At 43.8% G+C, this 23,089-nt stretch overlaps 1 protein-coding gene across 1 annotated transcript in view; it reads right to left on the bottom strand.

Moving 5' to 3' along the window:
* Positions 1 to 23,089, bottom strand: part of CASQ2 (calsequestrin 2) — a 63,822-nt gene that overhangs the window by 25,494 nt on the left and 15,239 nt on the right. The window contains exons 2-5 of the mRNA XM_019457942.2: positions 15,113 to 15,197; positions 12,271 to 12,371; positions 10,774 to 10,885; positions 5,370 to 5,443 (exon numbers count right to left, since the gene is read on the bottom strand). Of these exons, the coding sequence (XP_019313487.1) occupies positions 5,370 to 5,443; positions 10,774 to 10,885; positions 12,271 to 12,371; positions 15,113 to 15,197 (372 nt within the window). The remainder of the gene's footprint in view (positions 1 to 5,369; positions 5,444 to 10,773; positions 10,886 to 12,270; positions 12,372 to 15,112; positions 15,198 to 23,089) is intronic.

Raw genomic sequence — 23,089 nt, 5'->3', positions numbered from 1 at the left:
AAAATGAATAAATGTTAAAAAAATTTTTTTAAATGTTGAAATGGTAGAAACTCATCGCCGATGCTTAGCTCAACTGACTCAAGAAGGACCGATAGGAAGGAAAAAACCTATCTGGCAGATGAGGTCCAGGCAGGAGCAGGGAGCAGTGGGAATAAAAAGTGTGAAGTCTAATTGCACAATCGTCATCACGCCACTGTATTTGCCAGGGCTGGGGGAAGAAGCAAATGTCAACAGAGCAAGCTCAGTGTTCTGGGATGCATGGATTTAACTGAACCAATTTTGATAGCACAGGCAATTGATGGAAACCATTTAGAGCATACAAGTACTCAGAATCAGAGGTCAACCCATTAATCCGTCCTCAATCAGCCCCTACCCCCTCCTTTTGATTTAGGCTGAAAGCACTGGCCCTAGGGTTCTCTCTCAGTGCAGGGCTGTCCTACGGGTTCTCAGGCTCTGGGAACTGCCTGCTTTGTTGCCAGCCAGAGGGTGACCAGCCATCCTGGTTGGTCCAGAGTGGAGGGCTTTCCCAGACTTTAGACTCTTAGTGCTAACACTGGGCTAGTACCCGGCAAGCCAGGGTGAACTGCTCACCCTCTACCAAATAACAAGCTCGGGGAGCCAGCCTGTAGCCCGGGAGACATCGGTGCTCTTGATTAAAGTGGCCACACGGTCTGCTCTCAGGGCAGAATGGTTGCTGTGTTCGCCTGCAGAGCTGCTGAGCTCAAATCTCTTTTTGTGAAATGATTTGAGAGGCCTGGAATGTGCAACGCTTTGTAGAAAATCAAATGCCATTCTTTTCTAGTTCAGAGCTGTGGTCCAAGAAAGCACAGGGATGAACAGTGGTTCCCTTGAAACGAAAGAGGAATTGCCTAAGAGCTGACGCCCTGTGGTGGTAACCGATGGTACAGAGGCCCCGGGCAGCCGTGACTAATTGGGGAGGGGGAGGAACTGGGTATTACATAAGCTGTTATACAAGGAGGGCCATTCTGAGCCAACACTGGTGTCCCTATGGCTTTTGTCATCAATTGCTATTAATTCCAGGTCACTATATTCCAAAAGACATTTCTTAGGAACTACAGTCAGTCAAAAGAGATTTATGGTCATGTTGATTTTGAGGGACAGGGAAGTGTGGCGTTTTTTCTTACTGATCCCCCCCTCTTGTACGGGGCCGGGGGTGGTGTGGATGATGGGGTGGGGAGTGTAGGAGGGAACCAGCAACCACACAACCAGTGTCTGGGTTTTCAAACTGTTGTTTACAAAGCTGGGCCCGTCAGAGAATGGGCTTAAAATGACACTGGATTCTGGGTTTCTGACTTCACTTACTACATATGTTAGGAACCAGGGAACTGTGCTTATAGAAAGTGGGAATTGACAGGACGCGGGAAAACAGTAATAGTAGCAAGCACAAGGGGTGCTCACTGTGTGCAAGGTGCTTTCTGTTGAGTCCTTTATGAATCCTCACTTGGATTGCTGAGGTGAGAACCATCATTATACTTATTTTACAGATAATGAGCCAGAGGCACAATCTGTGTATGCAATTTGTCAAGATCACATATGTGGAGGGGGATAGAGCCTGAATTTAAATCCAGGCAGTGTGTGTGTGTGTGTGTGTATGTGTGCGCGTGTGTGTGTCCGGTCCGTGAGCGCCAGTGTCTGGCTTTGTGATGTTAAGATCATGAACGTACAGTTGGATTGTGATGTTCTTAGGTTTCAGTCCTGGGAAACCTGAACAAAATTTTCCAGATAGTCACCATGTCCCCGCCACCACCACCACAGAGTGCCCCGCTCTGTATCCCTGAGAAGCCCTTTCTTCCACTCTTGCAGTGGTATCTTGGATAGTAAGCCTGCCATCCTTAGCTCTTAGATTCTCTTGCTCCATTTGCTCCAGAGATGTTGTGGCTTGGTTTGGGATCAGGATGCGTAGATCAATCAGTACCGGTCCCAAACCTGTGGGCCAGGTAAAACTCCCCAGGGAGCTCTCCGAAAACACACATTCCTGGGCCTGGGCACAACCATAAAAAAACACCAACTTCTAGATGTAGGGCTCAGGAACCCATGATTTTAAAAGCGCCTTGGGGGATACCAATATGGACAGCGGTTGGAAACTACTAACTCCCAAATCTACATCAGCGGCCCTGACATCTCAGTGTCTTTATGGATCTCTTACTCATATATTTAATATCACATATTTATTGGTTTGTTTATTTACTTTCTGTCTTCCCAGCTTCACCTCACCTCCTCCCCTGCCACATTAACTCTAAATTCTACAGGGACAGGAATCTGTTTTGCTCGATGTTGTGTTCCTGGCATCTAGAAGAGCTTCTGGCACATAAAAGGCACTCAATAAATATTCTCCGAATGAGAAAATGAATAAATAAATGAAAGCCATCTCTAGTTATACGTCTTCCCTGCTTGCAGAAAGAGAACTCATCAACCCCATCCTTATGTTGCTCAGTAGATTCTTCTTCCTAGATTCCCTAATGTTTTCGGTAGCTTCAAAGTCTTTGCTGTCTCGAAACAGAGACTTGCAATCTTATTTTTGAGTCTTCTCTTGGCTTTCTCTCCCTCACCTCAATAGTGGCCAAGTCCTCTTGTCATCTCGACCTCTGCCAGTTGGCTTTTTCGTCTTTGAGACTATATGAGTGCCTCCTTGCCCCTGGACTCTCCTGACTTCACACCTCTACAAAGCACCTCCGCTCTAGTGTGTCCCTCTGGGCTGCCATGCTGTCTCAACAAAAGGTTCTTCCAGCTCCCTCTTCTTCACTGGCGCCCCCTGCTGGACACCATTGAGGCAGCTGCTGGGAGCAGCCAAGCCTTCTGGACTTCACCATCTTCTTCTTGTCTTGGGCTCTGTCTCCCAACTGATGGGTGCAATTTTCAAGCCCCAAGTGACACTGAGTCCTCTAAGTGTGACTGCTTTTCTGTGTCCCATGTAGAGGAAGACAGGGTGTCTTTCTCTTTTTAAATGTTATAAAATCCAACAAGGCTATGTGAACGGGGACACTTATGACTCAGTGTCTTACAGAGTTTTGAGTGAAGAGGTTTCTGAGTTTTTAATTATAGCCTGACCTCACCTTCTTCATGGGCCACAGACACGAAGCCATATGGTTAGGCTGGGAGGCACGTCTGAAAACAAACACTACCCTGAACACAGTGTTGGGCCACCCTTCTCAGAACTGAGGCTTTGTTGCTTGGCCAAGCCCGTCTGCCTGGTTCTGTTCCCTCAGATGATTTCTTACCCAGGAGCCACGTCAGTCACTGCTGGCCTATCATAAATGAACATCAATGATGTATTCAGTTTAGGCTTCCCTGTACGTCCCCTTCTCTCTAAAATTATCTTCCAACCTCCATTTTCCTGGGCTTAGATGGCTGCCTTTTATGCTCAGCAGGACTAACATTTGCTGAATGTTTATCATGTGCCAGACGCCAGTGAAGTGCTTCACGTGTATTGTTTCTTTCTCTGATGTACAGTAAGTAGTATATGGCATTGACTTTGAAGTCAGGCTGAGCTGAGGTTATATCAGGCTTGACTACTTACTCACTATGTGACCATGAGCAAATCACTTAATCTCTCGGTGCCTTGGTTTCATTCTGTGTTGACTGAGAATACTAATCCTCCTTTATAGGAACGTTGAGATAATCGAAAACAGCTATGTAAAGCTCTCAGTACAAAGCCTGGCATGTAAAAAGTACTTAATAAACGATAGTTACTCTTCTTCTTGGCATTCTTGCCCAAGATCTCTTTGGACTCTAATCCAACCAGTTACGGTACATTTTCTTCAAGTTTAGGTTACAAGACTCAGATTATAGACTCTCTTCTGGATCCTTTTTAATCCAGAATTTTTATCCATAGAGGTGGTTCAATACACACATATACAAAGATTGAATACGATCTATTTTTGTCATACTCCTTCCCTGCTTCAGCACCTACAGGCTTCCTTACAGGCTTCCTCTTGTTCTTCACAGAATACTTGAACTTCTCATAGTATAAAGGTCCATCAGAACCCCTTCCCCCACTACCTTATTCCTCAGTAGGCCACTCTCTGCCTAACTTTTACTTGAATGTGATCAGGATTTAGTCTGTCCTAGATTTATTTGTTCTAGTAAATATGGTGATTTAGGGTTTTTAGTTGGTGTGTGTGTGTGAGAGAGAGAGAGAGAGAGAGAGAGAGAGAGAGAGAGAGAGAGATTGAGAGAGACAGAGAATCATATATGTGGAGGTGTGGATGTGAGTGTGAATGTGTGTATTGAGTATAGCTAGGTAAGTGTGGTGTGGATTTGAGTGTAAGCGTGTGTGAGGAGGTATGTGTTATATTTGTGTGTTGTGTGAGCGTGTGTGTTGTATGTGTCTTGTGTGTTGTGTGCTTATGTGTGTGGTGTTATGTATGTGTGTTGGGTTTGTTGTATGTGTTATATGTGTGGTGGGTGTTTTATATGTGTGTTATGTATGAGTTTTTGTGTTATGTGTGTCTGCTATGTGAGTGTGGGTGTGTGGGCATGCACTCTGAATCTCAAGGGCAGGTACAGGGTATCCTGCTTAAGTGTGTGGTACCAACGAAAGGGCAGGGGTTTGGGGCATAGGCGGGGATCGCAGCACTACCATTAATTCACTGGAGACCTTGGTTATTACTGAATCTTTCTAATTCTGTTTTGTCATCTGGGACGTGGGACTTCTTACGTTTCAAAGTTGTTGAAATGATTAGAGATCATACAAATGCAATATTGCAAGTTGTACTCAACATATGGAAAGCCCTTGATAAATAGTAGCCATTGGAGTCAGAACTCCAACCACAGTAGACCCCAAATAAACTACCCATTGATTCGAAGTCCCTCACATAGGCCGTTCTTTGGCTGATGAAAGCACTTGCCACATCCAGAAAAGAAATAACTGGATTATAGACAAGTACATCAAGGACTTCTCTTGGAGACGTAGGCAACTTACTGAAGCGCGCGAGGCTCCAAATGACCAGTGGTCCTCCCCATTCCATCCCATCCTAACTCAACAGAGTGGGGAGCATGCAACCCTGGGAAGGGGGAGAATCGCTCTAAAAACAAGGAAGCAGTGACCGGTGTCCTGGCACACTCCGCTGATGCATCTCCCACTCTTAGTGATCCAGGTGGCAAAGAGTGGTCCATCATTTTTCATGGACTGTTTTCAGAAATACTCTTCGATCCTCTGGATTTATCATCTTTGTACCCCTCTCCCATTCAAAAGTGATGTCCTGCCATACATCTAGCACTTCTGGAGAAAGTATTAATGGATGGAGGATGGTTAATGTTTCCAAAAGAAGAAAACAGTACTGTAAAGTTCAAATTTTAATCCTACGTGCCTACAAAAGTATTTAAATCGGGGTTTCACAGGTACTTACCCCTTTGTCGAACGTAGCAAAAAATTTGATGTAAGGTTGGAAGTGTTCAGCTGCCTCTTCAAAAGCCTTGTAATCTAAGAGGGAAAAAGATCAAAGAAAGAGACATTTTCAAGATGCACACTGCAGACATTTCTCTCTTTAAATAATGTCGAGAAAGTGGGGGGCCAATTAATCCTGACTGGATAATTATTCAGAAGATATTATTTAGATAGATAATGATTTAGTACTATTTAAACCCACAATTTCCCCCCAAGGTGTTTGAATTGACTGGTATTCACTTGAGCTAAAGAAGAACCGTTTACCACATTTTTATGTGTTTTTGGGAATTGGTAAATGGGAAGGAGAAAATGGAGGAAACTCAGAGAGGGAGGAAAATAGAATATTAGACTCTAAACCCAAGGGAAAAGTTCTTCCACTCAAACTCACCACTAGTTGTAAGTGTGCCCTCTAGCGAGAGTGCAGCTTACTATAAATGAGTGCTAAGAAGAAAATCCACCTTAGTATGTAAAGCAACCTCAATTAAAGATGACATCATGAAGGTACTTTCAACTTCTTAGCAGGAATACCCCTTTGGGTAAATCCTCATTTTTCTTTCCCTCTCATTAATGTTTTATTTTATTTTTGAGAGAGAAAGAGAGAGAGAGAGAGAGCGCGAACAGGGGAAGGGCAGTGAGAGAGGGAGACACAGAATCCAAAGCAGGCTCCAGGCTCCAAGCTGTCAGCATAGAGCTTGACGCGGGGCTCAAACCCACAGACTGTGAGATCATGACCTGAGCCGAAGTCGGACGCTTAACCGACTGAGGCACCCAGGCACCTCTCTTTCCCTCTTTTTAAGGTTTTGTTTTTATTCTGACCCCTTGGGAGGATGATTTAAAATTAATCAAGCCTATGCTTGACTCTGGTCCCAAACGTGAGTCCAAACTGGTCAAGAGAGGCATGAGACACATGAGGATGGCCATACTGTGCCTTACTACATTGGGATAGCTACCTGGCAAATACACTGGTCTTTCAGCCTTAGAGGTGAAGGTGATGGTGATGGTAATGATGGTGGTGGTGGCTCTGCATAATGTCTATAATCCTGAAAAGTGGTCATCCTATGATTCATTCTTAAGATTAGCTTTCTCCCATTTTGTGGAATCCCCTGTCTCTTAATCTTTAGAAGCATAGGTTTTGGCTAGGATTCTAGGAGCATGCAGACTTTTCTAATAGTCAATCAAAAACATTTCAAGAATAATACTGGCTCAGGGAACACCAAGATATAAGACAAAGCCACTGATCTCGAGGGCTCACAACCCAGAGAGGGTATGGATCCTTAGAGAACCACAGTGCAATGTGGTTGCTAGAATAGAGGTAAACACAATAAACACAGATTGGGGGGGGGGTTGAAAAATTTACAAGAATGCCTGTATAGACTGATACACGTTCACACAAACCCACCCCCATAAAAGTAACTGGGTAGCCAGAAAATATATCCTATAGACTGATAGTTGGGGTAGAGAAGGGGGTGGAGGGAAAGAAGACGGGTGGGAGGTATGGAGAATGCATAGAGAGAAGGTGGGAGAGAATGGAAGTGTTTAAGCTATACCGAAGTCATTTATGTGTATCTAAAGCTGCAGTGGGCTCCATCAGAATCCTCCTTCCCTGACCCCCTTGTCCCTGATGAATCTCTCCCTACTTCGTTAACTTCTACCCTGAGGGAAAGAATGGCCTAAACCTGTGTCCAGAGAATTCCCTTCTTCCCCTAGGGAACCAGTCTATATCCCTTTTAAGATGAAGAACGTTAGATAGAGCAAGGCAAGTCCCCAGGGTGGTGCTTCAAACTGTGGCTGAACCTTTAACCTTGCCCAAACAGCAGCTGTCTTGCAGGGAACCTGGTCTAACCGCCTGCTCGGTCTCACCTCATGTGGTCCCAGGTATTTCCTGCCTTCATGTCCTGTTCTGATGCTGACCAGCTCCGTCCTGGCTCCTTCAGTCTGACCCTCCAGTTTCCCCTTCTGGAATAGGCTCCTCAACATTCAGCCTTCAACCTCCAGCTTACTGCAGACTTACCTTAGCATTTCCTCACCTTTCTTCCCATCTCTCAGGGGTTTCTGTTCTGAGTATTGCACCACCCTCCCCCGCCCCCGCAAGCTCCAGATTTCCCCCAGTTTGGAATTCTTAACATCAGCTGAATTCCCCCCAGAGAGTTCCTGTCATGCTCTTTCAACACTAGCATCCATAGCTACAGGTTAAAGCCAGATGTGAACCTTCGTGTCCAACTTCCTTGGTAGATGTAGCCCCCCAGTTCTTCCAGGTCCTTTCTAATTTGGTCCCAAATCACTTAGGACCCTCTTCTCCCAAGACCATTCCAGTCTAACTATGTGTGAAACCCCTCCAATTCTCCATTGTCCCTCCATCGTTCTTGCTCTATAGGATGGCTTGGGATCACTTGTAGAGCCAATGCTCTTGGTGCCATTAAAGTTCCCTGACCAATCACCCTCAAATTACAGCAGAAATACAGGACTGCTTCCCTTGGTGCCTTACCAACTCCTAGCTTCCCCATCCACGGACTCCATCCTCTTTTGCAGGGCAAGAAGAAACAGAGAGATGTGGATGCCTGATAGAACGTCGTGATGCTTTCAGTCAGTGTGTGGTAGCAATGGTGCGTCACAACAGCCTTGAGAGATATACATTTTCTTGTGGTGATAAACTTCCTACGTGCTTTCCACAACCATTCAAAATTCTACAGTAGTTAGTATTATATCTGAAAGTCATGGCCCCCTCTGTAAACTTCCTGCATTCTGGAACAATTATCTTCTGCCGAAGACGTCAGCAAGCATCACAGCTAAGACAGCCTTGGAGAGGCCACTCCCCTGACTTCCTCACTGGATCTTCTCAGGTGTTGTGATTGTGACCAAAGTCCACATTTGTTCGTCATCAGTGATGTTTTTTGGTTTGTCACACTCTGTAAAATATTCCATTTTTTCGGTTTTAATATACTCTAATGTTTGTATTTTCTACTAACATCAATGGAATGAATGTATGATTGCTCTTTTTTACTGTGTTCATCATCATCATAATCAGTATTATTAACCTGGTCTGGTATCAGGTATTCCTAAAGACAAACCGTGTCAATTTAAAGATAAAAATTCAGCCTTACAAAGGAGATTGAAATGGCTCACTAGTGATTTTATTATTTGAATCTTCAGGGGGAAAAAAATGGTAAGACCAGGAGAGCAGTATCTGTGTATTCCTAAGGAAATCCTTCATCATTATTTTCAAATATATAATATGGAAAACTTTGAATTTGAAATCTATTCAGATTATCATAAGAATATTCCATTTATCGATGAAAAAGAAAGTAATAGCCATGAGGGCTAAAAGAACGGTCACACCTTGGAAGGATAGTTTAGAGATTAGATTTCCTGAATTCTGTTCAGTGGTGAGAAAAGACCGCTCATCCATCAAAGACAAAGCAATGACCATTGTCCTATCATTTGCCACCATCCAAAGTCTCTTGTCAACTGTGACCATCAAGAATAGAAGAGATCATTTAAACCCTTCACTGGGAATAGCATGTTGCTGTTTCAAAAGCTATCTCAAAAATCTAAAAATATTTTATTTGAAGGATTTATGCAATGCAATATTTGATAACTTTTCTCTTCTTTTATTATTATTATTATTATTATTATTATTATTATTAGTGGTAACAGTAGTAGTATATAAAGAAAGCAAAAGAATGTTTTGTTTTGTTTTTCCACTAAGTCCAAATCCTTTCCAGTTTACTCCTATGGGCTGTATAAGCATTCCCACGTTTTGTGTGTGCCATGGCGTGAAAAAAGTGTGTAAGTCTTGAAAGTACAAAACAGTGTTTAAGTGTGTCAGCTATAAAGTCAGATTCCTAGGACTGACATCGTGGCTCTACAGTTTATTTACTAGCTGTGTGACAGTGAGTGACTTTAACCTTTTTGTTCCTTTCATTTCCTCATCATTAAAATGCAGATAATACGGTAACCACCCTACAGGCTAGTCATGAGAAAGAAATGAAGGCATCTGTATGGAGCTCCTGCCATAGGCCTTGGCCCATGACATGTGTTTATTAAAGGAAGCTGTTTTTGTCAATTGGTTTAGTAGGGAGAATAGGAACCGGAAGATGTGCTCTTTATCCCAGTCTGGGCCTGGCCTCCCTCCTTATCTGCTGTCCTGAGCTTAATGGAGGAGAGAGAAACAGAGGACAAAACAAACGGAGGGGTGGGGACAGAAAAGGAGAAAGTGAAATAGAAGGAAATTAAAGAGAAAGAAGAAGGGAGTAGGCAGAGCACCCCCACAGTAGTCAGCATCTAAAAGAAACAGAAAAATCGAAGTGAAATCACCCAAAGGACAGCTGGGCAAACCTCTTTGGCTAGCCACCTTCTGCAGGCACGCTGCTAAGGAGGGCGAGTGGAGAGGCTTTTACATAACACATGAGAAAACGGTTACGTTTGGTTACGGGAGAGGGAAAATAGGTGGGTTGTTGGTGCAAAGACCAAGGATGCCAGCTGGCAGACGGGTAACAGCTTTGCAAAGGATTTTCAAAATATTTTCAAAATATTTTGGACTTTCCAGAAACATCATAAGCAGCCCTCCTTTGCATGTCCCCCACGCACTAATGCTACCATGGTTATGCCCACTCCTTCTATCACTCTCCTTCTCTCCACCGCTGAGACTTCAAGAAAAGGATTACTTCATTGGGTCATGCTGCCAAAGCTGTTTGGAAAGAGGTACTCCAGTAGTAGCCTTGCTGGTCCCTCCTCTTCCTGATTCCCACACTCTACCCTCTCACCCCCGTATGGGTGGTGGTAGCGCTATGAGGCATTCCTGTGCCCGCCCAAAACCTGACCACAAAGCGTTCAAAGGGATTATACCCAAGGGTGAAGCTGTGCTGTTGCAGGGAGCCTTGGTGGTCAGCTGTGGGGTTGGCCAGCAATTTTCCACACTGTGTGGCAGCTGAAAAGCCCCGCCTACTCAAATTTTCCTCTAATCCTGTCCAAGTGACTGAGAAGCTCTCCAACCGGTGACCACAGGAGGGGCTAACGTCACGGAGAGAGAGCCCACTATTTACTTATTTTAGGGGAGAGTCCCACTGGTAGGTGGCCAGGTGGAAAAAGGGGAGGGAGACTTTTCTCTCTTCTGTAAAGCACTCACCTCCCCGCTTCAAGATCAGGGAACATGGCCCCAACCTTAATGCTCTTCCAGCATCCTTGCCTGTTTTGCATAATTCTTGGACATGGGTCCCACCCATGGCAGAGGGTGCAAGAAAGATTCTCCCTCCATCCCACCCAGCACAGGATATGCTGGTAGCCCATCTTCTTTATGGGCGACATGTAACATATCTGGTTGGGAATCTAGGCTTTAGACTCCCAGATGGGGCTGACAGACAACTTACACTCCGAGTCTTCACTCTTGAAAAAGCCAATGAGCTTGATGTGGTCCTCAATGCGTTCAAAGGCTTGGACTTCTAGTTTGCTGTTGATGATCTCCACGGGATCCTCAATTAGCTAGAATGCCACACACACACACACACGTGTATGAAATATGTTCCAACAAGAGAACTGTTCCTTCCTCAGTGGGGAAATCAGGCACACATGTAAGCTACTTTGGCAGGAAGCTGTGGACCGCATGCATCCCCAGTGAGCACAGCGGCAGCGCCTTCTGAGGAATGGACTTAACTCAGGAGTAGGTCGACTGGGCAATTCTCTCTGTCTCCTCCTCTATTGAGTTTGGAATAGTCTGTGACTCAATTCTGGCCAATGGCTCTTGGGGCAGATTTGCTAAAAGCTTTGGGAAAGTTCTCCTTTCTTTTAAAGAGAACAAAGGAAGCCAGATCCTCCCCGCACCCCCCCCCTCCCTTACCTCCCATTGCATATGAATGAGATGTGAGTATCAGCTCCTGCCACTGGCTTTCTTGTAACCAACCTGAGAAGAGTCAGCTGGAGGACAAAACCAACACTCTGAAAAGCAGACTACCTGTGATTTGTCAATAAGTCTAAAATCTGCCCTCTCTCTGCCCTTCCATTTGTGCTTCTAGGTAGCAGAATTTGGTTTCCATTACGTGCATCTAGAAGCCTCCACTTGGCTGACAGAGATGGGCCAGTGCTGGGTTGACCCAGAGTTTTCTGTTGCCTCCTTCACATTTTTAGGGCTTGTAGGTATGGGTCCATGAGAGAGCCGAGAGACTCTTGGGCGCTTTTTTGCAGGAGGTGGCCTTCAACTCTCTTTTGACTCACTCTTTCTGGGTTTTTGAGGCCGTGAGGAAAAGGCCACAGGCCACTGTGCACTAGCTGGTAGATAGGAAATCACCAGCGTAGATGTCATTTACCTGTACAGGTATCTGTTTGAAAGCATTCGACTTCACAGCTATTATTGAAAGTGTGAGTTTATTTATGGATAACATATTTTTTATAATGTCTGTTCCTCTATCTGCCTGAGCATATGGATCTATAGTGTCGTGCTTCTGTGGCTGAAAGGGAGTATGATATCGGGGGCTCATTAGTCCTGCCACCCTCAGCTGATTGTTATTCTATCTCTAAGTGATTACCCATCTCTCTTTCCCACTCTCTCCAGAAGCCCTGGAGCAAAGCCAAGGGGGCGTCAGGGGCTCCTGGTGTATAACTGCTAAGAAAACTAATGTGTTGCCTACACGATCCCGATTAGTGACCCTCTGGTCACTAATAAAACAGTTTCTAAGGTAACTTAAGGGCCAGCTTCCCAGTAGAAAATAGCACTGTGAAGTAGGTACTCCCAGGTTTTTTGTGAAGCATGAGGAATCTGTCTTAGACCAGGACAGATTATCCAGCTACTCTGTTTTTACTTTGGGGTTTTACATCCCCCTGTAGTTGAACCCAAACAGCTCCAAGCAGGGCCACTGTGCATAAATGCTTACGTCCAGGAGAAACTCCACCAGGACGTCAGCTGCAAATTCACCATCAAACTCAATTGTGCGATCGCCCTTAAGAACATACAGACTTCCTTCTTCGTCAAAACCTGGAAGAAACAAAGAGTCCCCAAGACAAGGTCATCCTGATGCAAGAAAAGTCATCCCCCGGGCTGAAGTCTGGCTCAAGATCTATGGAGCTAGCATTAACCTCAGGATCAGTTCCCCTTGAAACCACCCCTGTAAAGGACACCCTAAGTACACATTTAAATTGAAATAGTCAAGAACCAATGGCCCCACCTGGACTTTAACTTGATAGAAAAATCTATTCTCTACCCTACCACTGCTTTCATTTTCCAAATATGCTGCCAACCTCATTCTCCCTATAAAATGTTTCAGTGCCCACTTGACTCCTTTTAGCCCGGCATTCCAGTCCCTCCATGACCTAGTGCCAATCCTACCCTTCACATTCTCCCTTGGGTAGACCCGCTCTCTTTGTGTGCTTCCCTCCTTCTTGCCCTCATGCTGATGTGAAAGAGTGTGTAAAGGAAAAGTCACAGAGTGTGGTTCTTTACACAGATGTTCTCCTGGTTCCTCAAATTTGGAGTGACCTCCAACCCTGCTCTCATCCTGGTCAGTTCCTTTGGATCTCGGCTTAGGACTCATCTTTCCCAAGAAGGCCACTCCAATCTCTCTCACCACCATTACTCTTCTCTCAGCTTCATTTACAGGTACTCACTGGAACAGTAAGGTCTCCAAAGGCAGGACCACTGTCACCTTGGTGTCCCCAGAAGCTTGCACAGAGCCTGGACACATCAGGCACCCCATAAATGTCTGTGGCCAGAATGAGCGGCTTGCTTTTCTATCGTGGCTGAATTCTGCACATCTTTTCCCAGTTAGCTGATAATGCTGCAAGGGAAAGTTCTGCCTCTTTTCTGCCCTCCATTGCTGCTGGCGTAATGCTATGCACTTTAACAAATGTTCGCTGGAAAACTATGTTTCCCTCCAGGAATGCTAAATAACTCAGGCTGGCATTTAGTCCAACTGCATGGCATCCTTAATTCCTTAGACTAATTGTTTTCAAACTCTCTATTAGCTGGAGAATGCTTTCTCCAAAGGAACTCTCCTGTAGAGCCTCTAGAGAAGAGGAGGCTGGCCCACTGCCTGCTGTGTCCCAGGGCACATCTGAAAAACCCCAGACACATTCTGGAGCACCATTTGTAAATCTAAAGGGTCAAGGTGTCAAGTATCCTTGAGGCCAGCAATGACCAACAACAACGGGTAACTTGGGAACATCAGCCAGTGTCCTGATGTTGGAGTTTTCTCTGAGTGAAACCAGTTAGGAGACTTTTGTAGTAGTTCAGGCATAGCCTGATGGAGACCAAACTCAGGCAAATGGAAGGAAGGATGACGAAGAAAGAGCAGGTTCACAAAATATCACTGTCCTGTAAACTCTGAGAGCCAAACAGTCCAAGAGAATCTGCTCCAATTCCTCCAGGCTGAATGTAGAGAAAAGTTCGTTTAGATTTTTCAAGCTCTGTCCACTTGAGAATACCCACTGGTCCACTCTTATAAAAGCTTGTCCAGCATTTCCCTCCCACCACCCTAAATTCTTAGATCACTGGAATACTAGTATTTTCCTCTAACTAAATTTACTGGAAATTCTCTCAAATTCAACTTTCCATGAAAGCAATGGGAAAGAAGACTAGGGTAGCAATAGAATCTGGGGGCAGAGAAAAAAGTCATTAAATTGCTTTTGACTAGGGAAGCAGTTTAACATACTCTGTTCCCCCGACCAAAGGGGGAAAATATTCCTTAATTTATCCCCAGGGAAAGAAATACCCCAGACATTCTTAATAATCTGCTATCGTTTTATAACCATGAGTTCTTCCTTGTGTCTAACCTAAATACAATCTCATAAAATTTAAATCTTAAAAAAAAAAAAAAGCTGGTCTTCTTGAAAATAAAATAGAGAACAGTTGTTTGTAATGCTCTAAGATAATGAACCTTCGTGTACCTGAAGCCACTAATCTTTTCCCCCCCTGCGTTTACTACCCCAAATCCAATTAACCTTTCTTCAAAGGTCCTGTTTTATAAGCTCCTGCTATATTTAAATAGCCATTCTTCACTGGTCATGCAGAAAAGGCAAAATGGGCAGTACATGTGTGTGGGTGTTGGGAAACCAGAGGAGCTACCCATATTGTCTCTCCTTGGGATTAGGGGTGTGAGCGTCTTAAAGTGCACTTGAACTTGAGCGTGACATATTGACACAAGAGATCACAACACGCACTGTGTGGTCACTTAACCATGCTGCCTCTAAATCCTCCCTCTTGCCCTTAATGATAATGCCCAGCTGGGGTTTAGCTTTACATTTAGAAACCACTGGGACCCCAGGGTCACTACTATTAACGTTATCTTGTGTTGGCTGCTTCAGCCAAGAGATAAGGAAATAATAGATGATGGAAGGAGAGATTTGCTCTCTTCCAGAGAGATAACCATGGCAGTGAGATGAAGAGGCTAGGCTTTTAGCCTGTTCTAGGAGCTGAAAAGAAAGGTTTGACTTCTTTGATGCCAATTTCTATGGTGATACAAAGATAGATTTGATGATTCATGTGAAATCATTCAATTCAAGATATATTTGATGATTCATGTGAAATCATTCAATTCAATTCAATTCATTCACTACTTTCATGAAACTCATCCCCAACCCAAGACTAAGGTGTGCAGAATTGTTTTGTATTCATTGAAAAATAGTCCAGTTACCATGCAAGAAGAAATGAAACTGTACTTTTTTTTTTTTTTGCAAGACACATTTGTTTCTTCCTGGTATTCCTAAAGAAGTCCCACTTACCCAGTTTCTTGGCAAGCTTGGCTTCTTTCTTGGCATCCACCATCACAAAGCCTATATCTTTATGTTCCAGGACCTGGGCCACAAGCTGAAGGGAAAGACAAGGCAGACAGTAAGGGGACCAAGGGCAGAAAGATGGTACAATATGTTACGGGATAATATTCTGACATAACGACAAGAAGACTGTCCTCCATACGTCCTGTTACTCTGACCAATTCAAGCAGCAACAAAGAGATTCCATGCCATACCCCAGGAGAAGGATGGTTTAGCAGAATGCTGAGAACTTAGGAGAAAAAATATGAGGACCAGACCTAAGATATAGGATTTGGAAGTACATCCACTGTCTCACACCCTCCTCTGCCCTTGAGGTAGATCAAGTTTGAACTGAGAGAAAGAAAAATCAAAAAGGAAGCAAGGAGTATTTGGACAGCCGCAGGTACATGACAATGGGCCCAGAGCCCTTCCCTTGCCACCAACCAAACATGGAGTCAGGTGGGGACACAAGATATCACAAGGTACACTTTGTGGTCACTTAACCATGCCTTATCTAAATCCTCCCTCTCATCCCTGAAAAAGCTGAGGAACCTTAAAATGAAGGAGACCTGTATCCCCAATACTCAAGCATGGTCCTTGGGTTCCTTCAGCCCCTGGGCTTGTGGAGTTGAAATGCCCACTGGGTGTATCTGGCCAATAGACCCAAGACGGCTTCTGACGCTTTCCCACAGCCCACTGAGAAAAAGAACCAGTAGAGGACCAGAATGGAACCATCAGCCCCAAAAGTGAAAAGGGTGCAGCAGGGTCCTAGGTGGACAGATGGCTGGACACCAGCACAGGACTGGCATCACGTGAATCTTCCTGAAACTCAGATTTAAGGAAGCAGGGAAACCCTCAACTGACAGAGATCTATGTCCTGCCATCTGGTGAATGGAAGCTTAAATAGAAACAGTGAAGGAGATACTAGAGAGATCATGAAACATTAATGTCACTTTTCTTTAAATTAAAAAAAATGTTTATGTATTTATTTTGAGACAGAGAGTGAGAGCCAGAAGGGGGCAGGGAAAGGGGGAGAGAGAGAATCCCAAGCAGACTCCATGCTGTCAGCACAGAGCCCCACATGGGGCTTGATCTCACGAACCGTGAGATCATGACTTGAGCCACAATCAAGAACCGGATGCTCAGGGACGCCTGGGTGGCTCAGTAGGTTGAATGTCTGACTTCGGGTCAGGTCATGATCTCACGGGTTCGTGAGTTCTAGCCCCGCATCCGGCTCTGGAGCCTGCTTCCGATTTGGTGTCTCCCTCTCTTTGTCCCTCCCCCCCTCGTGGTCTGTCTCTTTCTCTCAAAAATAAATAAATGTTAAAAAAAAAATTAAAAAAAAAAAAAAAAGAACCGGATGCTCAACCGGCTGAGCCACCCAGACACCCCTTTCTTTAAACTTTTTAAAAAAGGTAATTATAGATTAATGTGCAATTCTAAGAAATGATACAGAGATCCCTTGCACATTTTACCCAGGTTCCCCCAAAGTAACATCTTGCAAAATGATAGTGCAATATCACAAACTAGACATTGGCTTTAATGTAGTCAAGATACAGAACATTTCCATAACCACAAGGACCCCTCATGTTACCCCTTTATAGTCACATCCTCTTTCTCCCAAACTCATCCCCTCCCTAAAAAGATTTCTACAACCTTTTCATTTGAAGAATGTTACCTAAGATCAATCACATAGTATGTAGCCTTTTGGGAGTAGTTTCTTTAACTCATCATATTTCTCTGGAGATTCATCCAGATGCTTATGTATATCAAAAGGTCATTTGTTTTTTATGTGCTGAGTAGTATTTACATGGTATAGAAGTACCACAGTTGGTCAATTATTCATCCATTGAAGGACATCTGGGTTGTTTAAAGTTTGGGGCTATAATGAATAAAGTTGCTATAAACATTAATGTACAGGCTTTTTGTGAAGGTTGGTTTTCATTACTCTAGGATATATGCTCAGGAGTGTGGTTTCTGGGTATAGCAACTGCATGCTTAATGTTTAAAGAAACTGCCGAAGTGTTTTCCTGAGTAGCTGTACCACATGACATTCCCACCAGCAACGCAGTGATGAGCTGTCTCATTCTCCCACCTCCTTGCCAGAATTTGGAGTTGTCACTATTTGTAATTTTAGCCATTTTTACAGACGTGTAGTGATATTTCGTTATGGCTTTAATTTGCATTTCCCTAATGTCTAATGAGGCTGAACATTTTTTTCATGTGCTTATTTGACATCTATATGTCTTTCTCCATGAAATCCTTATTCATGTCTCTGCTTATTTACTAAAACAGGTTGTTTTTGATTGTTGAGTTTTGAGAGCTCTTTTAATATTAGTCCTTTTTCAGAGATGTGGTTTACAAACATTTCTCCCACTCTGTAGCTTATCTTTTTATCCTGTTAATAGGGTCCTTCACAGAAGAAAACATTTCAATTTTGATGAAGTCCAATTTATCGGTTTCTCCATTTATGGATTGTGCCTTTGGTGTTAAGTCTAAGAACTCTTTGTCTAGCCCTATATCCTGAAATTTTCTCCTAATTCCTTTTCTAAACATTTTATAGTTTTAATTTTACTTTTGGGTTCATGAACCATTCTGAGCTACGTTTCAGTAACGTGTGAGATTTATCTTGTTCTTTTTTGTTTTTTGGCCAGCACCATTGTTGAAAAGGCCATCTCTCCCCCATTGAATTGCTTTTACACCTTTGTCACAGATCACTTGACACAATTATGTGGATCTATTGCTGTTTTCTCTCATATGTCTGTCAATACCACATGGCCTTGATTACGGTAACTATATAATAGCTCCTGAAGGTGAGTAGACTGCCTCTTCCCACATGATTCTTCTTTTTCAAAATTGTTTTAGCTAGTTTAGTTCCTTTGCATTTCCATATAAACTTTAGAATAATCTTGTATCTAATTGTAAAAAAAATATTTCTAGGATTTTCATAGGAATTACATTGAAACTTTTTTTTTTAATGTTTATTTTTGAGAGAGAGACAGAGCATGAGCAGGAGAAGGACAGAGAGAGAGAGGGAGGCACAGAATCTGAGGCAGGCTTTAGGCTGTAAGCTGTCAGCACAGAGCCTCACATAGGGCTCAAACTCACAAACCGCAAGATCATGACGTGAGCTGAAGTCAGATGCTTAACCAATTGAGCTATCCAGGTGCCCCTGCATTGAATCTTTAAATCTGTGTATTAACATGGGAAGAAGTGACATATTTACTATGTTGTCCTCCAACTCAGGAGTATGGTATGCCTCTCCATTTATTTAGATCTGCTTTGGCTTCTCTCATCTGCATTGTGTAATTTTTAGCACACAAGATGTATGCATGTCTTGTTAGATTTATACCTAATTATTTAAATGTTTTGAGTGATTATTAATAGCATTTTAAATTTTGGTGGTCATGTGCTTATTGATGGTAAATAGGTATATAATTGCTTTTTCTATGTTTATCTTGTATCTTGCAACCCTGCTGAATTGTGATTAATGCTAAGAGGTTTTTGTTTTGTTCTTTGCAGATTCTTTTGGATTTTTCTATGTAGACAATCATGTCATTCACAAAGAGGGACAATTTTTTCCCCATATCTGTATGCCTTTCTTTTTTTGGGTTTCCTTATGGCACTGACAAGAGCTTCCAGCATTATGTTCAATAAAAGTGGCAAAAGCAGACACCTACGCCTTGTTCTCAATCTTAGGACTTGGTCTACTTTTCCTTTCCGTTCTATCAGTTTTTGCTGCACACATTTTGCAGTTCTGCCCCTTTGTGCACATCCCTTTAGTATTTCCTGTTTTCTCTGTGGAGTGATCCTGGATCTATTTGGCTCTGCAGTTTGTGCTATAATCCCTCTACTTCTTCTTCTGTGGTTGCTTCTCTCATTTTCTCTTCATTCCTACATCTGCCTTCATTTTTCCCGGCATCTGTCTTTTCCCTTGGATTTCCTTTCCTCTTATAACTTCTTTGAGGGCTTTCTTTGCCTCTTCACTCTTCCTTGCCATTTTCTTTCTTTCTCTCTGCTGCTAAATACTTCTGTTCCTTTAAAGCTAAGGATATTGGTGGGAAGCACAGAAGCTGCTCTGTGGAGTGTCCCTGGTGACCACGGGTGGAGGGGCAGACAACAAATGGCACCACCTGCCCCTAGGGCAGTTTCTCTCCTTTCTTGGATTTTGGCTGAGAATAGGGAAAGCAGGCTTTGGGTGAAAGACATCATTATCAGTGTTTATGTTATGACTCATCTTGAGCTTTCCTGCAATACTTAAACAGGCTAATATTTCTGGAAAGTCACTTGGCTTTAGCCTATTGCATTCAATTCATTAGACAAGGTCATTTTTGAAAGAGTTTTCTGGTTTTCATTATAAGCCACTCTGTCCTGCTTAGTGCTATCAAAATGTTGATTTAAATGCCCCCTTGTCTATCATGCAAAGTTAATAATGATACTATTAAGTTTCCCTACTCCTACCGCAGGAGCCGTTAGCAGTGGCTCTTAAAGTATAGCATGCATTTAAATCACCAGTTAAAATGGGGCTTCCTGAGCCTCAGCACCAGAAAGTAGAGAACAGAGCTGGGTGGGGCTCAGAAATTTATATTTATACAAGCCACACTACCACATCTCATGATTCTGACACAGCAGATTTCACACTACACTCTAGAAAGCACTGCTATAAATGATTGTCAGTTGATCCAAAAGTGATACGGTGTAATTTTTTTCACCTGTGACCCTCAGGCCCACGCGTGGCTCTGTTGACCCCTCTACCTCAGGCATAGGAGAGACATATTAATAATAGTAAGAATATAAGACATTAACTATGACAATGAAACAGAAGTTTTAACTGACCTCTCCTACGTATATGCCACCGTGTTTTGTTGGGTTTTAGGCCGATGCAAAAACCCAGGCATGAAAAGCGTGGCCTCCAATTACTTTATTGATATTTATATGTGACTTTTGAACCTATATGAGTGAGAGGTGCTATCTCAGATAAGCTGAGTTCTGTTTCTTGGGTTTCCTGTTTAACTAAGCATAGCCGGTCACTGTCCTAGGATCAGATGGATGGACAGAGCTGGCACTCACAGATGGGCCAGAAACCCGTGCTAGCTGAGACCTGCCCACCTCCTCCTTGGCACAGTCCCGGCAGTGTCTGTCACTCTCGCCTCCCACCCTGATTAGGCCCAAAGCCTGCCCACTTGAGCTCTGTCATCGCTCCCATCAACCCTCGCAAGCACCCCTCATGGGTTGAGCCAAGGGTGGCCGGGGCTGGCAGCAACCCAAGAGAGAGCAGTGAAACTGGGTTGGGGGAGAACGTCTGTGGTGAAAGTCCGGGCCCCCCCCCGGGCTGAGTCCTGACATGACCCAGTCCCCCCAGGACCGAGAATCCCTGCCAGGCTGATGGGGGCTGGCCGGACATCGTTTGCCTCTCGCACTTGGCAACATCTTGCGTCGCCCTTGCTCTGATCCTAAATCTCCAGCTCATATGTTCCTTTCCCCACTCTCCAGCAGCCCAGCTCACTGCGCTCTCTCAGCTGCTGCCAGCCTTGGCGCCCCTGGCTGTAAAGCCAGCTCCAGGCTCATCTTTCACTCCAGCCTCCTTTCTGTGAATTCCAATAGCCCATGGCAGGGGCGTGGCTCTCTGACACTTATTTTGCAGTCAGAGTCATGTCTAAGTCTCTTCTGTTTTGTCCATCTCTCCTCCCTAAGGGGAAGGACCCCATATTGTGCCTTGGGTCTCTCATCTAGCTCCTTAGAGATACTCGGCATGCTTTGGATGAATGGATGGATGGGCCCATGCACTTCATAAGTTCAAGGGACTTCTGAGCCAAAGTGGGAAGAGGCAATTGTCACTAATTACAGTGATTAAGAGTTACAAACATGAGGAAGAGAAAAAAATAGAGTCAATATGTCTCCTAAATTCCAAGAAAACTGGAATACTCTCATCCCATCTGACTGCAATTTTCTCCTGTTGACTTATCATCTTTCTCCTGCTGGTTTTGTTAGTTTGGTTGGTTGGTTACTTCTCTGTCGTCTGTCCTAGAGACTGGGGTCATCTCTTATTGGTTGGCATATGCAGTCCTGGGCACTGGTGCAATGCTTGTTCTTTCCAGAAACATTAGGATTTGCTTTGACCACAGATGATTCTATTTTTTTTTTAATTTAATTTTATTATTTTTTTATTTTTTTAAGTTGGCTTCACACCCAGCACAGAGCCCAACACGGGGCCCAAACTCATGACCCTGAGATCAAGACCTGAGTTGAGATCAAGAGTCAGACACTTAACTGACTGAACCGTGCAGACACCCCAGATGATTCTTTTGAGTACAAAACTAACTTCATAAAAAAAAAAAAAAGTTGTACTAAATAATATGCACAATTCAGTGTAAATAAGCATATATGATAGTATACCCTTTCTATCTTTATATTGCATTGTATAGATATTTATTACACCAGTGTTACCTCTGTATTGATGGAATCAAAGTAGATCTCATCTTTAAATGAATTAATGAGTCTCTTCTTTAAATAGTTTATCCCAGTCATTAAGAATACAGCACTTGGCATCAGCGACCTGGATTCCTGACTTGGCCCTACGTGCTGTGACTCTGCTATAAAATATGGATGATTACAGCCTATTTCACAAGGCTGTTGTAAAGATTACATGAGATAATGCATGCAAAGTTGTTGACACAGCTTTGGGCATGCGGTAAGTGCCAAATAAATGTTATATTTTGTTCTTAATATTATGACAGCTGGATAAGGTTCTGGACCTTGTGCCAATTCCAAAGGATCAAAGCCGAATGGACTGGAATGGAAAGAAAGCAAGAACTATGAATTGAGGACCTGCTATGATCAAGGTACGTGCTAAACAAAAGTGTGTAAGGCATGTTAGAGCATCAAGGACCGTGTGATTTCATTAAGGGAGAAGCTAATGAAAAATTACCTGGTAGGTACTAAAGAAAACAAGGGTTATGGAGACTTAGAGCTTGTGAGCAGGGAGGTCAAACCATGCAGAGCCTAGTGGGGGCTGTGATAAGCAGCGTGGATTTAACTTCCACACACTCAGAATGAACTCTCAAATCCCTAACGTGGCCAACAGGGCCCTGCCCAGTTTGGCCTGCCTGACTCTCCAACCTCATTTGGGGCCACTCAGCCTCTTACTTAATACCCTCTTCTTCAGTTCCTCAAAACGTCAAGCTGTCTCCTGCCTCAGGAGGTCTTTGTACAGGGTATCCTCGTTCAGCTGTGTCCCCACGCCCAAGGCTGGGCACCGGCCGCAGCTGTCTGCCAGAAATGCCTGGTTCTAGTCACACAAAGGCACGGAATGTGCCCCGCTTCCACGCCCCCACCCCTCTTCCAAGAAGAGCCTTTCCTTCATACTTCACCAACTCTTACTAACCTTTTTTTTTTTAATACTTTTTTTTTAATTTTTTTTTAATGTTTTATTTATTTTTGAGAGAGAGAGAGAGAGAGAGAGAGAGAGGCAGGGGCAGAGAGAGAGGGAGACACGGAATCCGAAGCAGGCTCCAGGCTCCGAGCTGTCAGCACAGAACCCTGATGCAGGGCTCAAACCCATGAACTGAGAGATTACAACCTGAGCTGAAGACGGACATTTAACCAACTGAGCCGCCGGGCACCCCTATCAACTTCTACTATCCTTGAAGTCTACACGTAAATGTCAGTTTCTCAAAAGGCACCCCCTGACCCCCAATCTGAATTGGGTGCCTTCTGTACTCTTGTCCAAGGAAGCCTGGGCTTCTCCTTCATACCTCTTTCTCAGTTCATAAGCATACCTCAACCTACACAATCATTTGTCTATACCTACTCATTTGATAGCCTGTCAGCTCTCTGTCCACTTCTGTTTTTCTCCCCATACTCTCCTCAATATAGTACCTGACCAGAATGGATCTCAAAAAACATTAGTTCCCTGCTTTTGGTATGATCTCATCTAAATGTAGAATC

The sequence above is a fragment of the Panthera pardus genome, unplaced genomic scaffold (genome assembly GCF_024362965.1).
Source record: "Panthera pardus isolate Hobbes unplaced genomic scaffold, ASM2436296v1 HiC_scaffold_11, whole genome shotgun sequence".
NCBI lineage: Eukaryota > Metazoa > Chordata > Mammalia > Carnivora > Felidae > Panthera > Panthera pardus.
This window is presented reverse-complemented; position numbering and strand designations above follow the sequence as displayed.